We start from the raw sequence: 22,337 nt of genomic DNA on the forward strand, positions 1-22,337 counted from the left end.
GAACAAAATATAAAACTTACTTGCCATTATTAGAATTTTATTACCCTTTTGTAAAACACTCAAAGAAAAAAAAACGAACTTGTGCATCTGCAAAGTTTTTAGTTCAATATATTAATTTGTTTTTTTATTTATTAAAAAAAATTGGGTGGGTGTAAATAAGAAAAATATAACATTAAGAACTTAATTATTTTAACGGAATTAATAATTCATTTACAAAATATATTAATATAAACAAAGTATGTATAATTTTATACATTAAACACTTTAACTTATTTGTATACGTACAATGATATCATTTGATTATGACCCAAGATGGCGTATTTTTACTGTCATTTATTTGAATTTTCATTGATTTCATTTTATCCCTAACTACGTCGCATGCATTTAGCAGTTCTTTGTCTTTTCTTTCAAGAGCGTTCGACCTTACTATATGTCTGAATTCAACTAAAGTATCTATAAAACTGTTTCTAATATTATCTCTAGAAGAGTCAGACAACATCAAACCAAACTTTGTTAAAACTTGCAATATATAGTCAGCGACTAATAAGACAGGCACTGGATAGTAATTGGATGTGTTGCCTTTTATTATTCTGTTTGTCTGAGTAACTAAGTTTAATAGGGCATTAACACAGCTAGCTGTATCAAAATCAGATCTTAAAGCTTCTAAGTTATTTTCAATAACTTTTTGCAATTCATTCAGTAATTTATTGTTGTAATCTCCGACCCCACTATCTCTTTTGTTTGCGTAAACTTCGACATCTTTTAAGAAGAATTTGAATTTGTTTACAACCTCCTCTGCAGTGGACATTACTTCATCACTGTACTCCATAGGGTACCTGTAGTTCGACATTAAGCATGCCATCCTAAAGGTGTCTGCGCTGTACTTTTCTAACACATCAGGAATCGATATAGTGTTTTTAAGTGATTTGGACATTTTTGTATCTTTTAAATTTAAATGTCCTACATGAACCCAATAATTAGCCCATTGCCTGGAGTTGTGATAGGCACAAGATTGGGTTTCTTCATTTTCATGGTGTGGAAATTTCAAGTCTATACCACCAGCGTGAAAATCTAATTGTGAACCAAATATTTTACTAACCATAGCTGAACATTCTATATGCCATCCTGGCCTACCTTCACCCCAATCTGTTGGCCACGAAGGTTCACTTGGCTTAACACCTTTCCATAGAGCAAAGTCCATTTTATTTATCTTGGCGTCATCACTAGCTTCACCATTATCTTGGCCAGCTTGTAATTTTCCATAGGCTGGGAATTTTGAAGTATCAAAATAAACTGAACCATCCTTGGCAATATAAGCTATCCCAGAATCTATAAGTCCTTTTATAAATTGACTTATAGTTTCAATATGTTCAGATACTCGTGTAATAATCATTGGTTTTTCTATGTTCAAACTTGACATATCCATCCAAAACTCATGTTCATACTTTTTAGCTACAGTTTTGAAGTCAGTGTTAGTCTCGAGACCTTTTTTGATAATTTTGTCGTCTATGTCGGTGACTCCCATTGCAGTGACGAGATTAATGTTGAAAAATGACTTTAGTATTCTTTGTATAATATCTAATTTCACGTAGCAACAAGCGTGTCCAATATGCGCCGAATCGTACACTGTAGGCCCACATGAATACCACGTAGCAATGGTTGGGTCATTAAGTATTATAGGAACTCTTCCTTCAGCTACACAGTTGTAAATATACACTCCTGTTGGGTTTCCATTTGGCATTAGCCATTTTGTATCCTTATATGGTTTTAAACTACAAACGTGAGTTAATTTTCTTCTAAAGATTGGAAATATTTTCAGCATAGTTATTATATACACACTATAATCGGTAAAATAATTTCTGGAATATTTTATGTTATCAAAACAAATTTTCTGTATCGGCTGATAAAATGTTTACAACCGATCTCAAACAGCTGATTAGCATAAAGTTGTCATGTTGTTTTAAAGTTTATCCCCAATAGGGAAAGGCAAAGGACTATAATCCATACAGCCTAGTCTGAATTTGTAAGTTTCGTTCTGATATATCAAAAGGCCGGAGCCAAGTCTGAAGTAACTTTATTGTTCTTCTGATTCGATGACTGGTAGAGTAAGGCCGAAACCAAGTCTGAAATTTCATATTTTCGTCTACTCTTCTTTGTCTATAAGTGATAGGCGAGGTCGAAACCAAGTCTGTAATAGGCCGAAGCCTGAAATATCAAAATAAAATTTCACATCCGATGAATGAAGGTCCTGATCCTGTTTCAAATATCATTGATAGTATTGCAAATAAATTCAAATATACTAGTATAGTTATCCAAATTAGTCAATAAATCTTGTGTATTGCGCGGGACATTTTTTGGTCCAGAAGTTGATAACAAGTTGGCTATAAATAAGAGGCGTTCCAGATTAAAAGCGGAGCATTCAAAAAATATGTGATCTAAAGACTGTGTAGAGTTGTTGGTGCAATGTGGGCAAACGGGCGATGAGATGATACGCATACGATTCAAATGTGCATTAAATCTGCAATGTCCAAATCTCAAGCGGCATAGTATTGTATAATATTTTCTGCTTCTATGTTGATGCGATTTAGTAAACCAAGGACTTTTTCCAATATCTTGATTTATCTGAGCATACCAAGATCCTTTTCTTAACAAGGTTTGTCGCCAAAGATCACGCCAATCAGATAGGATTTTTGATTTAATAGCAACTAATAGATCAGTGTATGGTACGGCAACATTCTCATCAACAGGGCTGCCGCTGTCACTGTCAACAATTGAACGTGCCAGAAAGTCCACATGTTCATTTCCCCTTACTCCTATATGTGAAGGTGTCCACAATAATTTGATGTTGTAGTTTCTTCTGGATAGTTGATAAAGGAGATGTCTTATTTCTAAAATGATGAAGTTTGTATTAGCACTGAATTGATAATTATCTAAAGCCTTTAGAACGCTCATACTGTCAGTAATGATCAGCCAATATTGATTAGTTTGTTTTTTAATGAATTCTAGGGCAGCAGTAATTGCTAGAGCTTCAGCTGTAAATATTGATATCTCCTTTTTCAATCTGACGCCTTGGCCAAACTTCAGATGAGGTACATAATAGGCCATGGAAACATTTATATCATTTTTTGATCCATCTGTGTAAACTTGTTTGAACTTATCAGAGTATTGTGCTATGAGGTTGTAAACTTCCTGGCGCTCTTTTAGCTTATGGTCAATAATAATATCGATTTGATTAATAAGACAGTCAAACTCCTTTTCGTAACACATCCAATTGCTAGAACTGTGTATTTTGTGTTGGTTATTTAGATTTAACATGAATGAATATTCGAAGAGAATAAATGGGTTATTAGAAGTTAATGGAGCATTTACAGGATATTTACTATGTAAGTAATTAAGCTTTTTAATTAGTGGATGATTACTAATGGAAAACAGTTTTAGCAAAAAACAGTATTTCAAATATTTAAATCTAAGGTGTAAAGGGGAAATGTTGCACTCGACCTGTAACGAATTAATTGGGGTTGTTTTCATGGCGCCAGTGATAAGTCTCAGGCTGTGATTTTGAATAATATTTAATTTGTTAACCAACTTGTCATTAGCAGAAAAACATAGAAATCCATATTCAAAATGACTGCGTACAAGAGATTTATATAGGGTAAGAAGGATTTTTGGATCAGAACCCCAATATGTTTTTGCAAGAGACTTTAAAATATTAAGAGCCTTAAGAGCTCTATCAACTATGTGGTCTACATATTTGTTCCATGATAAGTTATTCATGAATATAACACCTAAAAATTTAACTTCATTTGTGATAAGAAGAGATATATTATTATAGTTTATTTTAATTCTTTCAGACCCTACTTTATTAAAAACTATGACTTTAGACTTTTCAAAGCTAATGTCCAATGCAAGATAATTAAAATAAGAATTTAATTTAACTAAAGCTTCGTTTAACTTAAGATTTAGGGTAGTTATATTATTACTAGAACAATAGACTACCAAATCATCAGCAAACTGTAAATTGTATATATGAGAGCCTAGAATTAAGTTTAATCTATGTATATAAAGTGTGAAAATCAATGGACTCAAAATGCTACCTTGACATGTACCTTTATGAGAAAGCCTTGGACCAATAAGTCTATTATTATACTTAACAAATACCTTCCTACTGTGCAAAAAATTAAAAATCCATTGTATAACTTTTACAGGTAAACCAATCGCAGCTAATTCCGTGGATAGAATATGATGGTTAACATTATTAAAGGCTCCAACTACATCGAAGAAAACTCCAGCGAGAGCTTGCTTTGATTGTATAGCATTATAAATATCAAGATGTAAGTGAGCAATGCTCTCCCTTGAAGACCTGCCTCTTCTAAAACCAAACTGATTAGAAGGTAAAATATGATTAGACTCTATGAAATGTTCCAATCTTTGTTTTAAAAGTTGTTCAAATATTTTTCCCATGCAAGAAGTCAATGCTATAGGTCTATATGAATCAAAGTTAAACTTGTCCTTGTTGGGTTTTAAGATAGGTACTAAACAATCAACCTTCCAATCCATAGGAATAAGATTATGCTCCCAAAGAAGATTCAGGATATTTAATAAAATTAGTTTAGATTGAGAAGACAGGTGTTTAAGCATTTTATATGAAATGTAGTCAAGGCCAGGTGTAGAGTCTTTTCTGGATGAAATAGCAGAATTTAATTCGACAATGGTAAAAGATTTTATAATAAAATTTTGATTAGGAAGAATATGGCAGAAAGAATTAAGATTAAAGGCTGGCTCTACAGTATCTGGAGTATATTTTTTGAGAAAATCAAAGATCCAAGAATAGTCAGAGTTGTTATGGGAAGGTGGAGAATAGCTTTTGTTAAATTTTCGCATATACGTCCAAATGACTGATATAGGAGTCGATCTGTTAAATTGTTCACAAAGTTTTATCCAACTGTTTCTTCTCTCATTTCTGATAATATATTTTTTGGTGGCTTGTAGTCTTTTAAAATTAATGTAATTAGCCTCAGTGGGATCAGATTTAAAAGTCAAATAAGCGTTTTTGCTATTTAATACGGCTTTGGTGCAATTGAAATTCCACCAAGGAAGAAGTTTTTTTTTTTTATTTAAGTTAGAAGGAGAGCATGAAGATAAAGCTGTATTAACCAAAGAGTGCTTAGAAATAGAAGATGATTTCCACAGTGCTGAGTGTAAAATATCTGTAAATTTTGTGTAGTTATGAAGGGGGTCTTGTGTATCAAGAGAAAATTCAGTGAGCAATAGTTGGACATTTAAATTATAAATGTTCCAATCAACGTTGTTCAGGTTAGGGAAGCAGGGTAGTGAGCTACTATTGGGAATAGGAGTGGCATTGTAATGATTGTTATTAAGTAAAATTTTTGTGATTACAGGAAAGTGGTAGCTGCCTAAGGGATCGTCATGTACTGACCAGTCACACTCTAGAGCCAATGAAGGTGATACTATGGTTAAGTCAAGAGCATTCTGTCTCCATATGTGCGAACCAACAGTGGTCATACTTCCGTCATTAAGTATAACCAAATTATTGTTATTGATAGACTCTAAAATGTCTTTGCCTCGACAATTAGAAGTAGAACAGCCCCAGGCTGAGTTTAGGCCATTAAAATCTCCTGCTAGGAAGATTGGTTCTGGTAAACTTTTAATTAACCTGTCTAGTTTAGATTTAGAAAAAGCAGGATTGCAATTAGTTGGACTGTAAAAGCTTATGATAGTAAGTTCTTTGTTGCTAGAGTATTTTATACGAACAACAACATTTTGAATGGAGTCATCATAAAAAGTATCAATTTTAGAATAAGAAATAGAGCTATGTATTAATATGGCTACGCCATTGTGGGTGTTTCCTGAATCAAGACGAATTACATTGTAATGACGTATCTTAAATTTTTGACAAGGCTTTAACCAAGTCTCACAAATTAACGCAATGTGAATATTTTTGTCCAAAAGGAAATAATTAAAAATATGTTGATTGTGTAGAATACTCTGAGCATTCCATTGCACAATATTTAAAGTATCCATAAAGTACAAATTATTTATTAGTAACCTTTTTTAATGTATCTTGCAGGACATTTTTAATATTTTGGGAAGAGATAGGTATTTCATTATTTTTGTTTAGTGTTATAAGTTTTACTAAAGCTTCTGTAATAGATTTGAGTATTATTTCGGAATTTAAAAGAGATAAGAACTGATCAGTTTTGTTTAATGATGGAAAGTGAGAGCTGTTTAAAACATCAACAAAGCTTTTTTTCTGAAATTTATCTCTGTTAAGCTGGATTTTTTCTTTTTTAACAGGGCATGCAGGGGATATGGCAATGTGATTGCCAGAGCAGTGACAGCAACTGGCTGCAGTATAAGGAGTCTGACAATCTTTAAAATTGTGACCTTCGCCACAAATGCTGCATCTTTGTGAATTTTTACAGAATTTTGCAATATGACCATATCTTAAACACTTTAGACACTGCTTTACTGGCGGGATGTACTGCCGTACTTCGAACCGCCAGCTGTTGAGGTCCACACTATCTGGTAAATTGGGACAGGAAAAGGTTATAGAAATTGTTTTTGTGGGGATTAATTTTATTTCTCCATTTTCTCTTACACGTCGCATAAATCTACGTATAGATATAATATTTTTCGTGCTAGTTAGAGCTGAATATATTTCTTTATTGGATAATTCTATAGGCACATGAGAAATTACCCCAGTGACCTCTGTAGCGGCAGCCGGAAGGGAAGCTTTAAGTTTGTACCCATCAAGATATTTTTTGTTGCCTAAGACCGCGTTAGCAAAAGCTGGTCTATCAAAGATAACTCCAACTTTACTTTATTATATTTTTTTATGCTATTAGCGAGTGTCATCATGTTTCTTGTTCCGATTGGCTTGTCAGCCTCTGTACTCTCCAGGAATACAATATAGTCAAAATTACCCCCGTTCTCAGGGTAGTGCCGCACGTAATCGGCTACCCGAAACGGGGCATACCTTTCGGCGTCTGTTAGCTCAACAGATTTTATGGACTCGGAGTCGGAGCTCAACGAGTCGTCCTCAGCGTTACCTTCCTCCTTCTTTTTCCTTTTCTTACTTCTCCCCATCTCTTGATTAATTTATAAGTATTTATTTATAAAAAACTCCAGTGAATGAATTATAAAATTAATAAAATATTTTTGAAAAAAAAAGACCGCCTTTTCACTTCAAAGTTCCCGCGCTTTTTCCATAAAGTTGTCATTTGTTCTTGACAAGTTGACAACTCTGGATACGTTTCTTATCTGAAAATTTATTTGTAGTGTTTTACATACCATATATCAAAGAGCCATATATATATATATACAAAACAATATTATATTTTTTATTTATATATTTATGATTTCAGAGATTATTTCAATTTAATTTACTTAAGTACCTAGTGAAATAAATGTTATACATGAAAGACAATTACATTTTCACGTACTTCGGAACGAAGTCACTGTCAAAATAACTCAATTTTGATTTTGACTGAGATTTTGATCAAGAAAATATATTTATAAAACAAATATTGTTGAATAAGTGATCACAAATATGCTGTCTTTTGGGCCTGATGAAGTCGGTTTAGCGGATCGATCGCCTTGTGCTGGAATACGCGCTGATTTGAAGATGTGTTTATTAAGTAGTGATTGTTGTAAAAAGGTTAGGACGTTTTTAAACCTTCTCCTACATGAAGAAAGAGGCCTATGCCCAGCCGTGGAATGTTATTGACTGAATCGTATCATTTTAAAACCTCTATCTTAAACAAAATTGTATCAGTATATTTAATTAATATAATGCTTACATTGGGTGGGTTATTATTTATAACTTGTTTAATACCTATTTTTCAGGAAAAGAAAACTCCACGTGAATGCCTGAAAGACGGTTTAGTTCCAACAGAGTGTTTGCAGTTGCGTCAAAGTTTCTTTGAATGTAAACGTTCCTTGGTAAGTGTATTATGAATAACATGTATATGATATCATAATTGTCACATTTTAAAATAAATTTTATATTGGTTTTCTATATCAATGACAATCGGCTTAGATTATGAAATGATAAAAAGGATATTTTATAATACAAAATAGTTTGTCTAATTTTCTAAAAATTTTATTAATTAATTTTTTTATTACAGCTTGACAATAGAAGAAGATTTAGAGGTCACAAAGGGTATTAATTAATTGTTAGACATAGAAATAGTGTTATGTTTTAATTATAGTTATTTACAATAAATGTTTTAAAAAATATTTATTGCATGATTTTCTTTTATAAAGGTAGGGGTAAATATAATATCTAAATCTTGTTTATCCATGCACTATGTGAAGTCCCTTTACTATTTGTCGCTATATATTCATAGGTAATTTCTCTTTAATCTATAAAACTCTCTAAGTACCATATAAAACTTTCTACTATTATATCTAACTTTGTGTACCTATACTAAAATGGATAAAAAGTTTTTAATCATTCTTTGCCGCTAACATTTCTATTTACATTTTGACTTTAGTATTGGTTAGAAACTGAAAATTTATGTGCTAATAATAGGTAAATTATTTCTCTTGTGAATATACTATTTTTGTACAGACTTTGCTCACATTTTACCAATATTTTTTTGTTCTCAAAACCTTCCATTTATGACATTTGTATGACTTATTATTATTTTTAAATTTCTTTTGCACTTTAAATTGCTTGCTGAGGAAGGTCAAGGCTGCCAGGACTATATCTGTATGTTTACTTGTACTTATTATAGCAGAACCAGTAAGTACTCGTACTTAGTTACAGGATTGATATTTTTGGACTATCATAAATATAAATAGGTAGACACTGGATGTTTTAGGATAAAGTAAAGGTTTAATAAAACACATTATTCGCACTTGAATTTTTATTATAAAAATAGTTGAAATTTACATATCTATATGTAAGAGCCTTGCCCATATTGAAAACTAGCTTTTGAAGCTAAATATGATTTATTCTAATGGGTCTTAAAACCTAAATTGGTACAATCGACCTGACAATGGGTCGTAAGATTATTGCCAAAATTAATAACAAATATTGAGCACTCTCCATAGTAATAGGCTGAGCACAGGTTGACATTTGTGTTGTAGCCAACATTTTTATAGAGGTGTACAATTTTAAAGCAGTTAGTAAAGCTGTGTTAAATCTAGTATTTTGTTTACTTTGAGATTTACTTTTTTTTTAATGGATCTACTGATTGGCTTAAGGCGACGAAGATTCATAATAGTGCATAATTTATTTATTAAGAAAATAATGGCAGTGTATATATTATGTATTTATACTATATGAATTTATCTACTTGATTCAGTTATACAATTCTCTATTTTACTAATATATTGCGCTGTAATTTTTTAAATTTAAATTTAAATTAAAGTTTATATATATAAAGTTGCGAAACTCATATTTTTAATTTGCGAATTTTTTTTTACTACTATTTTGAAGGCATACTTGGCAAAGGGAGTCTCGCATAAGTTTTAAAGATAAAATATCTTAATTACGTGAAGTATTTAACTTATCTATAATAGATATTAAGATTGTTCGTAATACTGGTTACTTAAAATATTTATATGCATTATTTCGTAGATTGTACTCGTTATAACTCCGACAAACCATCAAACCCCGTAATTTCTAGCTAATTATCAAATTGACTAGTTTTAGCACCATAGCAAATAATAATCGAATGCGTTGCATCAATTGAACTTTTAGTGCCATTTTGATTTATTTAAAGAATTTTTTTTTAACTATCGTGATAACCTTCTACGATTTAGAAATCTAAACTATGTAGACAATAACTTATATTTATATAAGATTTTTTTGTCTATCTTTAAAATGTGAACACACCTTTATACCTTAAAATCTGTATTATGTGTTTTGTTAGTTAATACCCCAAAACACGTTATAGGTTTATATGTTTTTATACATCGTATCACCGGTTGTGGATAACGCTATTTGACGGATGATGGTATTCAGCAGAGAAAACTTTGATATATGTTTTTTTTTTTTCATCAATGAATTGCCAATATTTATCTAAAAGATGTAGCTTATTAATTAAATAAAAACAGATACCACTGACCTATTATACCTTCTGCAGTTAGTCTATTCGTAACTTATGTGCAGAGTAAACTTTTTCCTCAAGCGGTGAAAGAGGCCTTCTAATATTGTACCACAAAAATACAAGTGCATTTAAAGCCTATTTAGTTATAGTTTAGCTTCATTTTATTCAATAACAATCTTTTAAATAGACATTGTATATAATTTGTTATGAATAATTTAATTATTCATTGTTTATAACTTAATTTTTAATACTTTCATTATTTTTCGATTCTTTAAATTAAATCTAATTACATAAAATTTTATATATAATTAGCCAACTAAATATATATAAGCTTTGGTATACAAAAAATCATAGTTATAAATACATTCTTATAAATAACACAAAAGTTTATTTATTTACAAATTATTTTATATAAGTATAATTGATTACAATTAATCTTACCAAAAATTAAACATTACATTTTTAACAATAATCAACATATTTTTGTAAGCCAACAATAACATTAAAAACTGTTATAAAATAATATTACAAAATAAATGTAATAAAACATATTTATAATTTATTTTAGATTAAATTCGTCGAATATTATTATTTAATTTAAATACATATATACAATATATATATGTATATATATATATATTTTAGTCATAATTATATACGTTGTAACCAATCAACTTGGCCGAGATCCGTTCAGTAAATTATAGATCTCAGTCTAACAATTAAATGACGTATGGCCATAGACAAATTTTTATTTAAATATACCTAACGGGGAACCGAAAAAATAAACTTTAAAGGGTTTAGAACGCAACTTTAAAGTAATAACATACTAATTACGTCATTCAGCCAACGTTTAGAACGGTCATGCAAATTGGAAATTAAAACATAAGAAAAATCTTTATTTAATAACTTAAACGTTACGATTAATCTAAAATAACTAGGAACGTTCAAATTGTTAATACAATTAAATAAATTCAGCTTCACAAATAACGCTATTAATTTTCAGTACAAGTGTAACGCTGACCTTAGTTCCCCTAAGGGTATCAATCATACAACGTTTTCGAAATAACCCTATTTTTTGTAAGTTTTACTTTCTGCTATTTATTATCGGTAATTTAAAATGTAACAACATATCTCATAATCCACAAAATTTAAGTAAAAGCTGTTTATTTAAAAAATATTTGAAAAAAAGGCTAAAATGCACGAGAATATGTGCAACAGTGTCAATAAACTTTAGGTGTCATTAAAATAAAAGTTTCAATGATATGTTCCTGAGATATGTAAATAGGACTACTGGTATCCTATATGTTGTGATATTTAATTAAAACCATGATATTTTGATGTTAAAATTTCATGGATTAATACCCGGTTATTATATTAGGAAAACGGTTCGTTATGTTCACCCGTTAAACTTAACCGTTAAACTCGAATATGTCGTGTTCCAAATATAACGGTTTTCCTATTTTTGCTTACGAGCAAAACCAATCGTTTTCTGAATATAGGAACGGGGCTTAATAAAATATGTTTAAAATGTTTACAGATTGTAGTACGCTGTATTAAAATGTTATAAAAAGTTTATTCTTGTTTCCAAGTCACTTTTTACATACACTTTCGTAGTTTTCTTTCCAAGTTAATAGTACTGTTTAGATAGTTACATAATATATTGATTAATAGGTCAAACTATATTTTTCGAATAAAAACAAAGACACAACCTCTTTGATTATTTGCACATATATGGTATTATAATACCTACGTGTGATATCGTCTAAATATTGATTTCAATTTTTTAAAACTGGTTTATACTTTTTTATTATTCGGATGGCTATTATTTGGTTTTAATTGCTTTTTTCATTCCCAAAAGATGGAAGACTTGACAAAGTTTTAAATAGCATTTGAAATAAATGTTGTAAATATAACTTTTCAAGTGTAAGTTTAGCTGTATTTTTTAATTTGAGTTCTATTGAACATTATATTGAATATTTTCCTTATAACGCAATATTATGAATATTTAAATTTAGAGAAGAAATAATTTATCATTACAAAATTATTTCTTATCTTTTACTAATTCTAAAAAATGGCGCAAAACAATCAACAGCAATTCGTAAACCTTTGAAATTTCAATAAGAATTTCTTAAATCTGCAATAATCTAAATACTATTCAGCATTTCTAAATCCAATGATCCTCAATTGACGCACATACCAAAGCTCAAGTCTTAAAAAACTTCCTAAACCTTCTCTTTTAACTTGAAAATATGTTGTCCAACAAGTTGGCACACTCGCAAACCAACTGACGCATCTTGTTTCCAACCAAATAACTTGATCATACCAAAGCTCGAATCCTTGATTGGTGCTCCCTTAAACCTTATAACTAAAATACCAGCTAGGGTCTGTCTCCTTCTACTAGAATGTTTGGATAGGTCTGTAGAGACCCGTGTAACCGCATAGTCTAGCTCGTAAAGCCGTTATCAACATGGCCGCGCCCGACAAATCGTCCAACAAGTTGGCACACTCGCAGACTAATAAGTACATTTTGTCGCCATGTGCGGCAACTGATTTGTGTAGAGCGATCTTTCTCATTCCCACTGAATGTGGTAGATGACGGTAGATCATGCGAGCTCCGGTCCAGTACAGCCAGTTTTTTTCGAAACGTTCCCCGTCATCACCTTCGAAGACCTGAAAGAATTTGACATGTAATTAGATTTGTTTGAGAATCTTTTTACTTTTTAGACGCCGCGTTGGCGCAACGGTCACAGCCATGGATTATACCTGTTGCGCTGGCGATTGCGGGTTCGATCCCCGCACATGACAAACATTTGTATTGGCCATACGGGTGTTTGCCGTGGTCTGGGTGTGTGCAGTCCTTGTGGGTCTCCCCACCGTGCCTCAGAGAGCACGTTAAGCCGTCGGTGCCGGTTGTTATCATGTACACCTGACAGCGATCGTTACTCATAGTAGGGAATATATCCGCCAATCACGTCAGCCTATCGCAGTCCACTGCTGGACATAGGCTTCCACAAATTCGTGCCGAAAATGGCGTGAACACACGTGTGTTGCCCATAGTCACCACGCTGGGCAGATGGGTTGGTGACCGCAGGGATGGCTTTGTCGCACCGAAGACGCTGCTGCCAATCTTCGGCCTGTGTATTTCAAAAACAGCAATTGGATGGTTATCCCGCCATCGGTCGGCTTTATATGTTCCAAGGTGATAGTGGAACTCTCGTTTCCCTTTAAAACGCATAACTATTTCAGTAGTTACAAAAACTATTAAATGAAATACCTTATAAACACTAATAATAAATCCCGTAGTAGGGGTGTGAGATTTCTTTGGTCCACCGGCGAGATCATTGAACGGAGGTCTGCATATCATCGCAACTTCACTATACAGATCCAGCGTATGAGCAGCGGAGTATCTGATTGTTTTCGGATCGAACTTCGACAGCGAGGCACTTCTCATATTATTATAAAACAGTAATGGATCCGTTTGCGTTGTATTTATCACATAATAAGATATGAATGGAAATTCTGCGTTCCTCTCCATATTAGCCAGCAACATCCCTCCTACGGCTGTGTTAGCATGAGCTACGTCATTCAACAGTTCTCCTGCGGCAGTTTTTTGTTTGATCAACGGTTTGGCAAGTGGAGATTCTAGTATAGGCTCTATCGGTTCTAAGGGGCTCATTAAATGTGCTAATATACAAAGTTTCGGATCGGCTACTTCGAGAATACTGAGCGAATTCTGGGTATTCTTCGTCGCCATTCCTTTCTCTGGCGTGGGAGGGGGCACAGGTAACTGAAAAGTGGTATGAGAGATTAAATAATAACAAACAAATTGTGCAGATATTTTGAGTTAAAATGTATGATATAAATGATTTTATGAATGATACATAGGTTTTCATCTCAGTTTTGGCAATGGATTATAGAATCTTTGCTAACCATGTTTATAGTCGAATAGTTTTGTTTTGACAAATTGTAGTCTCATTAAATAAATAAAGAACTTTAGGAAACTATTGATTCTCACCGGGACGCCATCAGGCAGGAACCGCTCTAAAGCATGAGCAGGGATCACGAAGCAGTCTCGTTCCAGCGTGGCCAAGGAAACCGGTTCGGTTCGCCTTCGTTCTGTGGTCGCCGGCTTCTCCCACCGCATGAGGGACACCGTGGGTTCCCTGGTGACCAGCGGCTGAGGGGGCTCCGGGTCCGGCCCCGTCCCACCGCCGATGACTGGGCCACATCGTTCTGGAATTCGAGAAACATTTTGCTCACAAAGGGATAAAACAGTGTAGTGTAAATTTTTTTATACAATTAGGTCGGCAAACAAGCGTACGGCTCACATGGTAAGCGATTACCGTAGCCTATAGACGCCTGTAACACTACAAGCAACGCAAACGTGTTGCGAACTCTCTCCAGGAGCTCTGGTCACCTTACTCAACACAATTAATAATGCTTGAAAGCAGTATTATTTAGCTGTGATCTTCTTTAAGGTCGAGGTACTTCCCCAGTCGGGCTGCTCCAGATTTGGAGCAGGATATTTCTTGCTGTGCTCTACCTCATTTCCTGCTGTAATATAATAAAGTAAAAAAAATTACTAAAGACTTGAGCAAAGAGGTGGGTCGACTCTTCTGGAATTTCGGAGGACAGATTATGTGATGCTAAGGCTTCAGCTAAGATACATACTACTTAGCTATGACAAAATAGGAGTTGAGTGCACAATTGATATATAAATATTATATGGGTATTGACTTCGTGTTGACATAAAATCATTAGCCTTTATGTAATTATTGGTATGGATTGTATCTGAAGGTAGTTAATGTAGTAATTATGTAAACATTATTATGACAAAAGACGAGGTATAGTATTACTACATTCAATAGTAGTTTTTATTTTCTTAAATATATTCCATTCCAAAAGGCTTAGAAATTTTGAGATAGAAGTATTTCTACGAGATTTTCGTAAAATTAACATGCAAATATAAATTTTGTATTACTTCCAAATGTTAATGTATAATAGAAAACATTACAAATTCTTTCTCGTCGCTTCTGTCCCAAAATAACCTTTCACGTGTTGACGTTGCGTGCTTTATACCTTAAATAAGGGCGGGTCTTGTTAAAATATTTGACATTAAATCATTTAGTTTGTGTATCAACGCCTATTATAACCTTGCCGAATATTGTTTTAATGGCTCATTACGAATAAAAATAAAGATCATTGAACTGTTTTACATTCTACATTAGTTATACGTGTAAACATTTTTCTATGCCTGGTCCTATAACCAAAGGATGCCAGGAAGAGGGCACTCTTTTAGCAAATAAGACCGCCTTTGTACGGATCTAATAAATTGTACTATTTCGTTTTCTTTATCTCTAAATAGTATACAATAAAGTGTATTATTATTATTATTATGATTGTCCAATATGTCCCCTAAGTTACCCAACTCAGCTGCAAATCGAAAATATCAAGACGAAAAGCATAGTTTGTGAAGCGTCTGAATCTGTTCTAATTCGACTAACGCGAGAGCTATTAATATCCCGCCTTAGGTTCATTTATAGAATATTTTTCAATTTGGCTAACGTCAAGAAGTCTCAACTTTGAAAATGAAATATATTACGAGTTTCAAAAGTTATTATCTTTTCTTTAATTTTCATCAGTCCAACTTTATGCGAGTCTAATATTTATTTCTTTTAAAAACCCTTTGGTTTCAAGAATTGGTTTGTTATAGAGTATACATAGATAGATATCTAAGACATACCCGCAGATAACAAATAAATATTGGAAATGTTATACAAGAGGTTGTAAGTGGTTCATTATTTAAAATAATTCATGCAAATTCGTTTTAAACATCGAAAAACAGCAAAAATTTCCAAAAAAAGAACACAATTTAGAATAACGTTTGACAAGATTTAGTAACAATAGTACGAGCTTAGTTATTTTCTGTTCAGACGTATCCTCGTAGTAAACAAACTTACGTCAGCCGTAACACTGCACACGCACTCACTATTGGAACAATGATCCTTACTTCCCGAGTTACCTGAGCCATCGTTATACTGCGTACTGGCCCTAGGTGCTGAGAAGAACAGGTGCGTTCTGTAGTGATGTTCCTCCATACACGAGTATCTCTCTCGGTCCCGTCGCTTCGCATTCCTGCCCGCTCCCAGCGCCCCCTTGGCCTTGCCCCCTCCACCGCCACTCGAGACCGTCTTCTCGGTGCTGAAGTTCTTCCGAAACATCAAATTCATGTTGGACACGTGCCACTGCGTTTGTCCTACTCGCACTCATTAATTTCCTCACTAATTAGTTTTTTTTTTGTCTCTTTTTAAGCTTTAGTTCGTAATAGCCAAGAATTTCTCTAAGTCTGGCACGTACATGTCGTTTTTAAATGCAGGTGCAAGATGATCAGTTGATTGATGTTTTTTTAGGCTTTTTGTTTTTGTTTTTCGTCTTAGCTTTAAAAGTGCATAAAGTTATTTTGTTTTCCAAAAACGTTCCTACAAAGCATACACTAAGAAAACTTTCATACTAATAATTTATGACGTTAAAACTATTTGCTTTAGCCTTGTATAATCTTTTAGGAACGCTCCTTAATAGCAAACAAACTTATATTATATAAAAAATAAAAAAAAACTTCGAATGAAGTTATACATTAAGCCTACTTTTTATAAATTTATAGCTAAAAATTCGTAGTAGGCTTTGCCTTTTCTGAATTTATAACTGAGGATTAATGACGTACTAAAGTACTTATTATATCCATTTTAAGGGATTGTAAGGCTATAGTAATTAAAGTAATGGCACTGAAAATCTTTATTGCTCGTAATTTAGATCATTCTTATATTAATATCGACACTAAGTTTCAATATCTCAAAGGACTAATTTTATCAAACCCTATTTCCAGAATTCATAAGTACTTCGGAGCATACAGCTCAGATTAAATTTTGAATTTAGATCATCTTACAATTATTTTTGTAATTTGTTTTAAACCTTTATTGTAAATTTTATAAACGTCAATCAACATTTAAATCAGAATTTATATGAAATACTAATTTTTTGAAAGGCAAAACCTTATTTTTAGTAAATTCTCTGTAATTACATCACTATCAATTGAAATAAATTATTTTGTAAGTGTAATTTTGTTTAAACTTAACAAATCATCAACTCATTTTCAAAAAATTACATAAAACAATTGACTCGTAATTTTATCACAATTATTTTCTGATATTCTCAAATTGATTGATATTTACTGTTGTGTACTGCTGGTAGAGACTACTTCCTTTCATAGCTTCATCATAGCCTATAATTTTTCTCTATAAATAGGATAGCCTATTTTTCATTTCTTTTTTAAAGAACAGATAACTCCCTAGATGATACCTATATGCTTAATTATTAAATATTAATTTATGCATGGGAAAATTTTAACAACGAGATAGATGAACATAATATATGTTTACATTCAGTAAGTACATCGAGATATAGAGTTTTTTTAATTATTCGCAAGAAGTCGCGAGATATAACTAGTACAACTTGTATTTTAAACATTGAAAATGCAAGAGAGGTCGGTACTCGAGCAGTTTCCCAGTCGATGTGATTGTGATTTTCTGAAAGAAACTATCCGTCTCGGAATGACGCATGCATCTTAAACTTATCTTTAAGCAGTTCCTACTCGAGTTCTCTCAAAAGAAGACTTTGAGAGAATTTTCAGAGTCTTTCAAGAAACAAAATCTAATGTTAGAAATCAACATTTTATTCCTTTTTAGATTTTTGAGAATATTTAATAGCATATAAAAAAGAAAATTAGTTGTTGCCTTATAAGCATTAACACGAATTCGACCCCACCTATATTTGGTCTAAAGGGTGATTTTTAACCGACTTCAAAAAAGGAGGAGGTTACTCGATTCGACCATATATATATACACACACATATATTTTAATGTATGTTCGGGGATAACTTCGTCGTTTATGAACCGATTTGATAACTCTTTTTTTTGTTGGAAAGGAGAAAGTGGTACCATGATAAGGAAACCAGGATCTGATGGTGGGAGCCCAGAGAAATCGAGGGAAACCCTCATAACTTTTTACTGGGTTTACCGATTTTGATGATTTTTAATTTAATCGAAAGCCGATGTTTATCATCCCGACTAAAAAAAAGGTCAGGCTCAACCAGATCATGTATCTGGACCGGATCAGTATAGAATGAGGCATGCCAGATCCGGCAAGCTCTATCAGGACCAGGTCTGGTCCAGACAAGGATAGGATCAGGATAGCCTGAAAGAAATTACGCGAACTGAGCCTGAATGGCGCTATTAATGTTTTTAAGCGCACTTAGTATATATAGAGTTATCAGGACAGTCTAGCAGGGTAGCTTCTCGACTCCAATCCGCGGCCACCGCCCTCGGCGAGTGGTTTAGAAAATGGAGAATCGAAGTAAATCCCGAAAAGAGTGCAGCAGTGCACTCTGTTAAGCACACCAGGCGCGTCTTCTGGACGAAAGGTCGACTCGGCACCATAACCCTGTTCGGCACTCCGATTCCTTGGCTAAAGGAAACAAAGTACCTAGGCGTCATTCTCGACAGCAAACTTTCGTTCAAAGCCCACATCAACCGGGTCCGAAACAGGGCAGCGCGAGTAAAATGTCTCTTAGAAATAAGACGACATTATACAAGGCCTGCGTACGACCCATTATGACCTACGCATGTCCGGTCTTCGCTCATGTGGAGCCAACCCTCATCCATAGCCTCCAAATCATTCAGAACAAGTTTATCTGTAAAGTTAACATTAAATTTTGAAGCAAATCAATATACTCTTTATATTAAGAAAAAGTTTATACAATACTTTTTTTAATAAAAAAACTAGTGAAAGTAATGCTTCTCAATCAATTTCTCTTCAATTCTGTTTTTACTTAACGAGAGAAAAAAATTAAGTTGTTTAAAAAAATGTTTTGGTAAAAGATAGGTCAATATTTTTTTACGTACACTCGTTGCCTATTACAAGGAGTAGTTTATAACCTTACTCTTTTACGAGTCTGCGTTACGTTCTGTTTACTACGAAGTTCGAGTAATATCTCATAAATCCATTCATAACAATTGAGATAGTTTTTAAGTTACGAGTTTTATTCTAGAACATTTTGAAAGAAAGTCATTACTGTTGATATTGCGAGTTGAGAGACATTTAATTTGGTTGAACTTTACAACAAACGATTATGTGATGTATTATTTCAAAAGTAGTATTTTTTTGCTAATGGCAACACTGAATAACAAAATTATTTCTGAAAAACATTTGATGTTCTATTTTCAATTTCAATAAATGTATTTATGAATTATGGAACAAGCTAGCAAGATATTTTCGTGTCCTTAAAGTTTAGTAAACTAGATAACATATTTTCAATTGATGTATTGTATTTCATTTATCATGTCAGCGAGATGATCTAAAAGCAATGTTTATACTTTATATACAATTTTTAAAATGTTATTAAAGTATAACCTTTCTGCGAGAAGAAAGAATGACGTTTTTGCATACAAATCGTAATTTATATGCCCGGTGTCATCCGAGGGAAAATGTTATTTGCTGCATTTTATACTGTATTTCCTGGAGTATTTTATTTAAATTGTAGCTAGTGACACAATCCGGTTTAACATGAATACTATTATTTATAACTAAGTACATACTTTATTGTACCCCACAAAAAGATTGTAGACATAGCTTAAAGGTATAGACTGATTGTGTAGGTCAATGGGCGATCTTAGCCGTTTCTTCCAGATAACCCAAAAACAAAAAATAAGTAAGCCTTACGTACAAATTCATTACCAACTAAATATTTATTATATTTTTGTCATCTTTCTATATTAAGTTTTCTTTTTTATGAATGCAGATTTCGTATGACGACATGCTGGATGAGTGAGGTGGATCTAGATTAAAGAGCGTTTATAAATGGTTTAAAACTTTATTAAGAAAATATTGCCGAAACTGCTATGACGTATTTATTATAAATATTATTTTAACATATTAGCTTGTTTCATTTTATAAGAAACTAGCTGACTTCGCAATCGTTGTTTTGCCATACATGTTATTAACCCCCTTAATCCCCTGCCTTATAACTTACGGGTATGAAAAATAGATGTTGGCCGATTCTCAGACGGTCAGACCTGCCCAATATACACAAAATTTCATAAAAATCGGTCCACCCGTTTCGGAGGAGTATTTTAACTAACATTGTGACACGAGATTTTTTTTTATAAAAGATTAAATTAATTATATTTGTAAAACAAATTGAGTACATACGTATAAATAAGATCTACCGCATAAGAAAAACAAATATTATGTTCACAAACCGCTTTATTTAATAGAGAAAATAAAATACCTCTTCAAATCATAAATGCTTAATCTAATAGAAGCTTATTCTTGCAGTCAATAATAATAGACTAAAATGTGAACAGTTTTGTTTTCGTGTTACTAAAATATTTGCCATAAATTATTTTTATTTTTATTTCGTTAATAAATATAGAAATCCCGTTGCGATGTTGGTTTATTGCCGTCGTTTAGATTGAGAAACGGCCATAGTAGCTATACGAAAATAAGTACCTAAGTGGTAAACTCAAGCCAAAGTTAGTTTTCTTTTTGTTGTAGAGCTCTTAGATTTTGTAGATATAGAAAAAGTTATACTCGTCAGAAAAACAGAAGGCGCTATAAAAACATGTTCTAACTAAGTAATATATAATTATTTTCTTAGTTTTAATGTATAAAAAAAAATGTTTAATTTTCGATAAAAATATGCCTGTTATGTACGTGTAATATGGACTGTGTGGCTACGGTAGTAAAGAATATAGCCACTCCCTCTCTTCCCGTGGGTGTCGTAAGAGGCGACTAAGGGATAACACAGTTCCACTACCACCTTGGAACTTAAAAAGCCGACCGGTGGCGGGATAACCATCCAACTGCTGGCTTTGAAATACACAGGCCGAAGACGGGCAGCAGCTACTTCGGCGCGACAAAGCCAGCCCTGCGGTCACCAACCCGCCTGCCCAGCGTGGTGACTATGGACAAAACACATGAGTTCACGTTTTTTTTGGCGTGGACTTGTGGAGGCCTATGTCCAGCAGTGGACTGTACAGGCTGTAAAGATGAAAAATATGCCTTACGCGTTACGCTTAACTGCCCTAAGGACTTGAATTGTTTGTTAGGTTTCCAGAAAAACAAAAGTCGCATTACATTAGGAGGTTAAACTAAACGAAAATACGACTCGGTTTTGTAAAGTAAGTGTAAAATTTAAAAGTATGAGTTTATTATTAGTATGATATGTTATTCCGGAATTCAAAAATTTATTTGTTTCATTAAAGAAAATATGGTTAGCCAGCGGACCATTTATTAAAAGTCAAATGACATACTCGTAAAAAATGATTATTTATGTTTTTGGCATAGTCAATTGACAATCAATAACAATAATTGATAAAGTAAATGTATTAATTATAGCATAGACATCGCCAACTTTCGTAACTTAGATCGGATAATCACAAGATGTACCTACTCGTAAACCGCTTGATGTAGTGCCTTGTCCGAGTGTATATTATGCGAGGCATGCGGGTTACGATATATCGATATGAATAAGGTGATTAATACGTCAAAGATATCGACCATTACAATTAACTACAGAGAAATGGCAATAAAACAACATTGGCACAAATAAATTACTATTATTGATGACTCTTGCGGATGCTTTAGGGTTATATTATTGATAAAAAAATAGGTTGTCTGTAAAGTTGGTTTACAGAGAATAGCTTAAGGTGTCAACGTCATAACAAAACATCTCCTCCGACGCATAGGCCTATCGAGTGGAAGAGAGATAGATGCGACGCAAGCGTACAATGAGCGTAACGGGACAATGAGTCATCCCTTTTCGTGGATGCAACCGGCGTTCATCGATTTATTAGACGTTGTCACGTTAAAAAAATAAAGGTCTCTCATACAACGGACCTCTGCAAAATTTGAATCTTGTGTTTGTGTCTAGAAAGTCAGTTGATATGACCACTGTTTTACTACCAATGATAAAATTTACGTCAGTCGTACATATTTCAGTAAATAATATATTAAAATAACTAACAAAAATACATTTTCACGAAAGTAAACAACAGGAAACACTGCCGCTTAGATTTATGACTATCCCTTTAATTGATAGTAGTGCGTAAAAATACAAAATATATTTACCGATATATACCGGGCCTATGCCCAGTAGTGGGATATTACAGGCTGAAGCGTTAATTTGAAATTTGAATAACGGGA

General features: G+C 33.0%; 3 protein-coding genes across 4 annotated transcripts; 1 reads left to right on the top strand and 2 right to left on the bottom strand.

Annotated features, from left to right (window-relative positions):
- Window positions 1-202: 202 nt before the first annotated feature.
- On the bottom strand, window positions 203-1,924 carry LOC123658184 (probable cysteine--tRNA ligase, mitochondrial). Its single transcript, XM_045593626.1, has one exon. It carries the CDS (start codon window positions 1,820-1,822, stop codon window positions 293-295), a length of 1,530 nt encoding a protein of 509 aa, XP_045449582.1. The 5' UTR covers window positions 1,823-1,924; the 3' UTR covers window positions 203-292.
- Window positions 1,925-7,414: 5,490 nt separating this feature from the next.
- Window positions 7,415-8,259, top strand: LOC123658215 (cytochrome c oxidase assembly factor 5). Its single transcript, XM_045593657.1, has 3 exons — window positions 7,415-7,678; window positions 7,867-7,962; window positions 8,148-8,259. The coding sequence occupies exons 1-3, from the start codon at window positions 7,571-7,573 to the stop codon at window positions 8,187-8,189; spliced, it is 246 nt and encodes an 81-aa protein (XP_045449613.1). The 5' UTR covers window positions 7,415-7,570; the 3' UTR covers window positions 8,190-8,259.
- A 3,346-nt stretch (window positions 8,260-11,605) lies between these two features.
- Window positions 11,606-16,333, bottom strand: LOC123658594. 2 transcript variants are annotated; one of them, XM_045593964.1, is made up of 4 exons: window positions 16,102-16,333; window positions 14,095-14,312; window positions 13,354-13,866; window positions 11,606-12,749 (listed from the first exon to the last, which is right to left on the bottom strand). In XM_045593964.1, exons 1-4 carry the CDS (start codon window positions 16,307-16,309, stop codon window positions 12,477-12,479), a joined length of 1,212 nt encoding a protein of 403 aa, XP_045449920.1. In that variant the 5' UTR covers window positions 16,310-16,333; the 3' UTR covers window positions 11,606-12,476. The 2 variants fall into 2 exon arrangements, with proteins under 2 accessions (XP_045449920.1, XP_045449921.1); XM_045593965.1 differs by having other exon boundaries at window positions 16,069-16,333.
- Window positions 16,334-22,337: the final 6,004 nt, after the last annotated feature.

Source organism: Melitaea cinxia, chromosome 12 (assembly GCF_905220565.1).
Source record: "Melitaea cinxia chromosome 12, ilMelCinx1.1, whole genome shotgun sequence".
NCBI lineage: Eukaryota > Metazoa > Arthropoda > Insecta > Lepidoptera > Nymphalidae > Melitaea > Melitaea cinxia.

Excerpts from the sequence above, each read along its gene's own strand:
- LOC123658594 (XM_045593965.1), bottom strand. The coding sequence starts at position 16,309 with ATGAATTTGATGTTTCGGAAGAACTTCAGCACCGAGAAGACGGTCTCG. Across the intron at positions 14,313-16,068 it reads TAAGGATCATTGTTCCAATA|AACGATGTGGCCCAGTCATC; the intron begins GTGAGTGCGTGT and ends CTCGAATTCCAG. Across the intron at positions 12,750-13,353 it reads TTATTATTAGTGTTTATAAG|GTCTTCGAAGGTGATGACGG; the intron begins GTATTTCATTTA and ends AAATTCTTTCAG.
- LOC123658184 (XM_045593626.1), bottom strand. The coding sequence starts at position 1,822 with ATGCTGAAAATATTTCCAATCTTTAGAAGAAAATTAACTCACGTTTGT.
- LOC123658215 (XM_045593657.1), top strand. The coding sequence starts at position 7,571 with ATGCTGTCTTTTGGGCCTGATGAAGTCGGTTTAGCGGATCGATCGCCT. Across the intron at positions 7,679-7,866 it reads GTAGTGATTGTTGTAAAAAG|GAAAAGAAAACTCCACGTGA; the intron begins GTTAGGACGTTT and ends CCTATTTTTCAG. Across the intron at positions 7,963-8,147 it reads TTGAATGTAAACGTTCCTTG|CTTGACAATAGAAGAAGATT; the intron begins GTAAGTGTATTA and ends TTTTTATTACAG.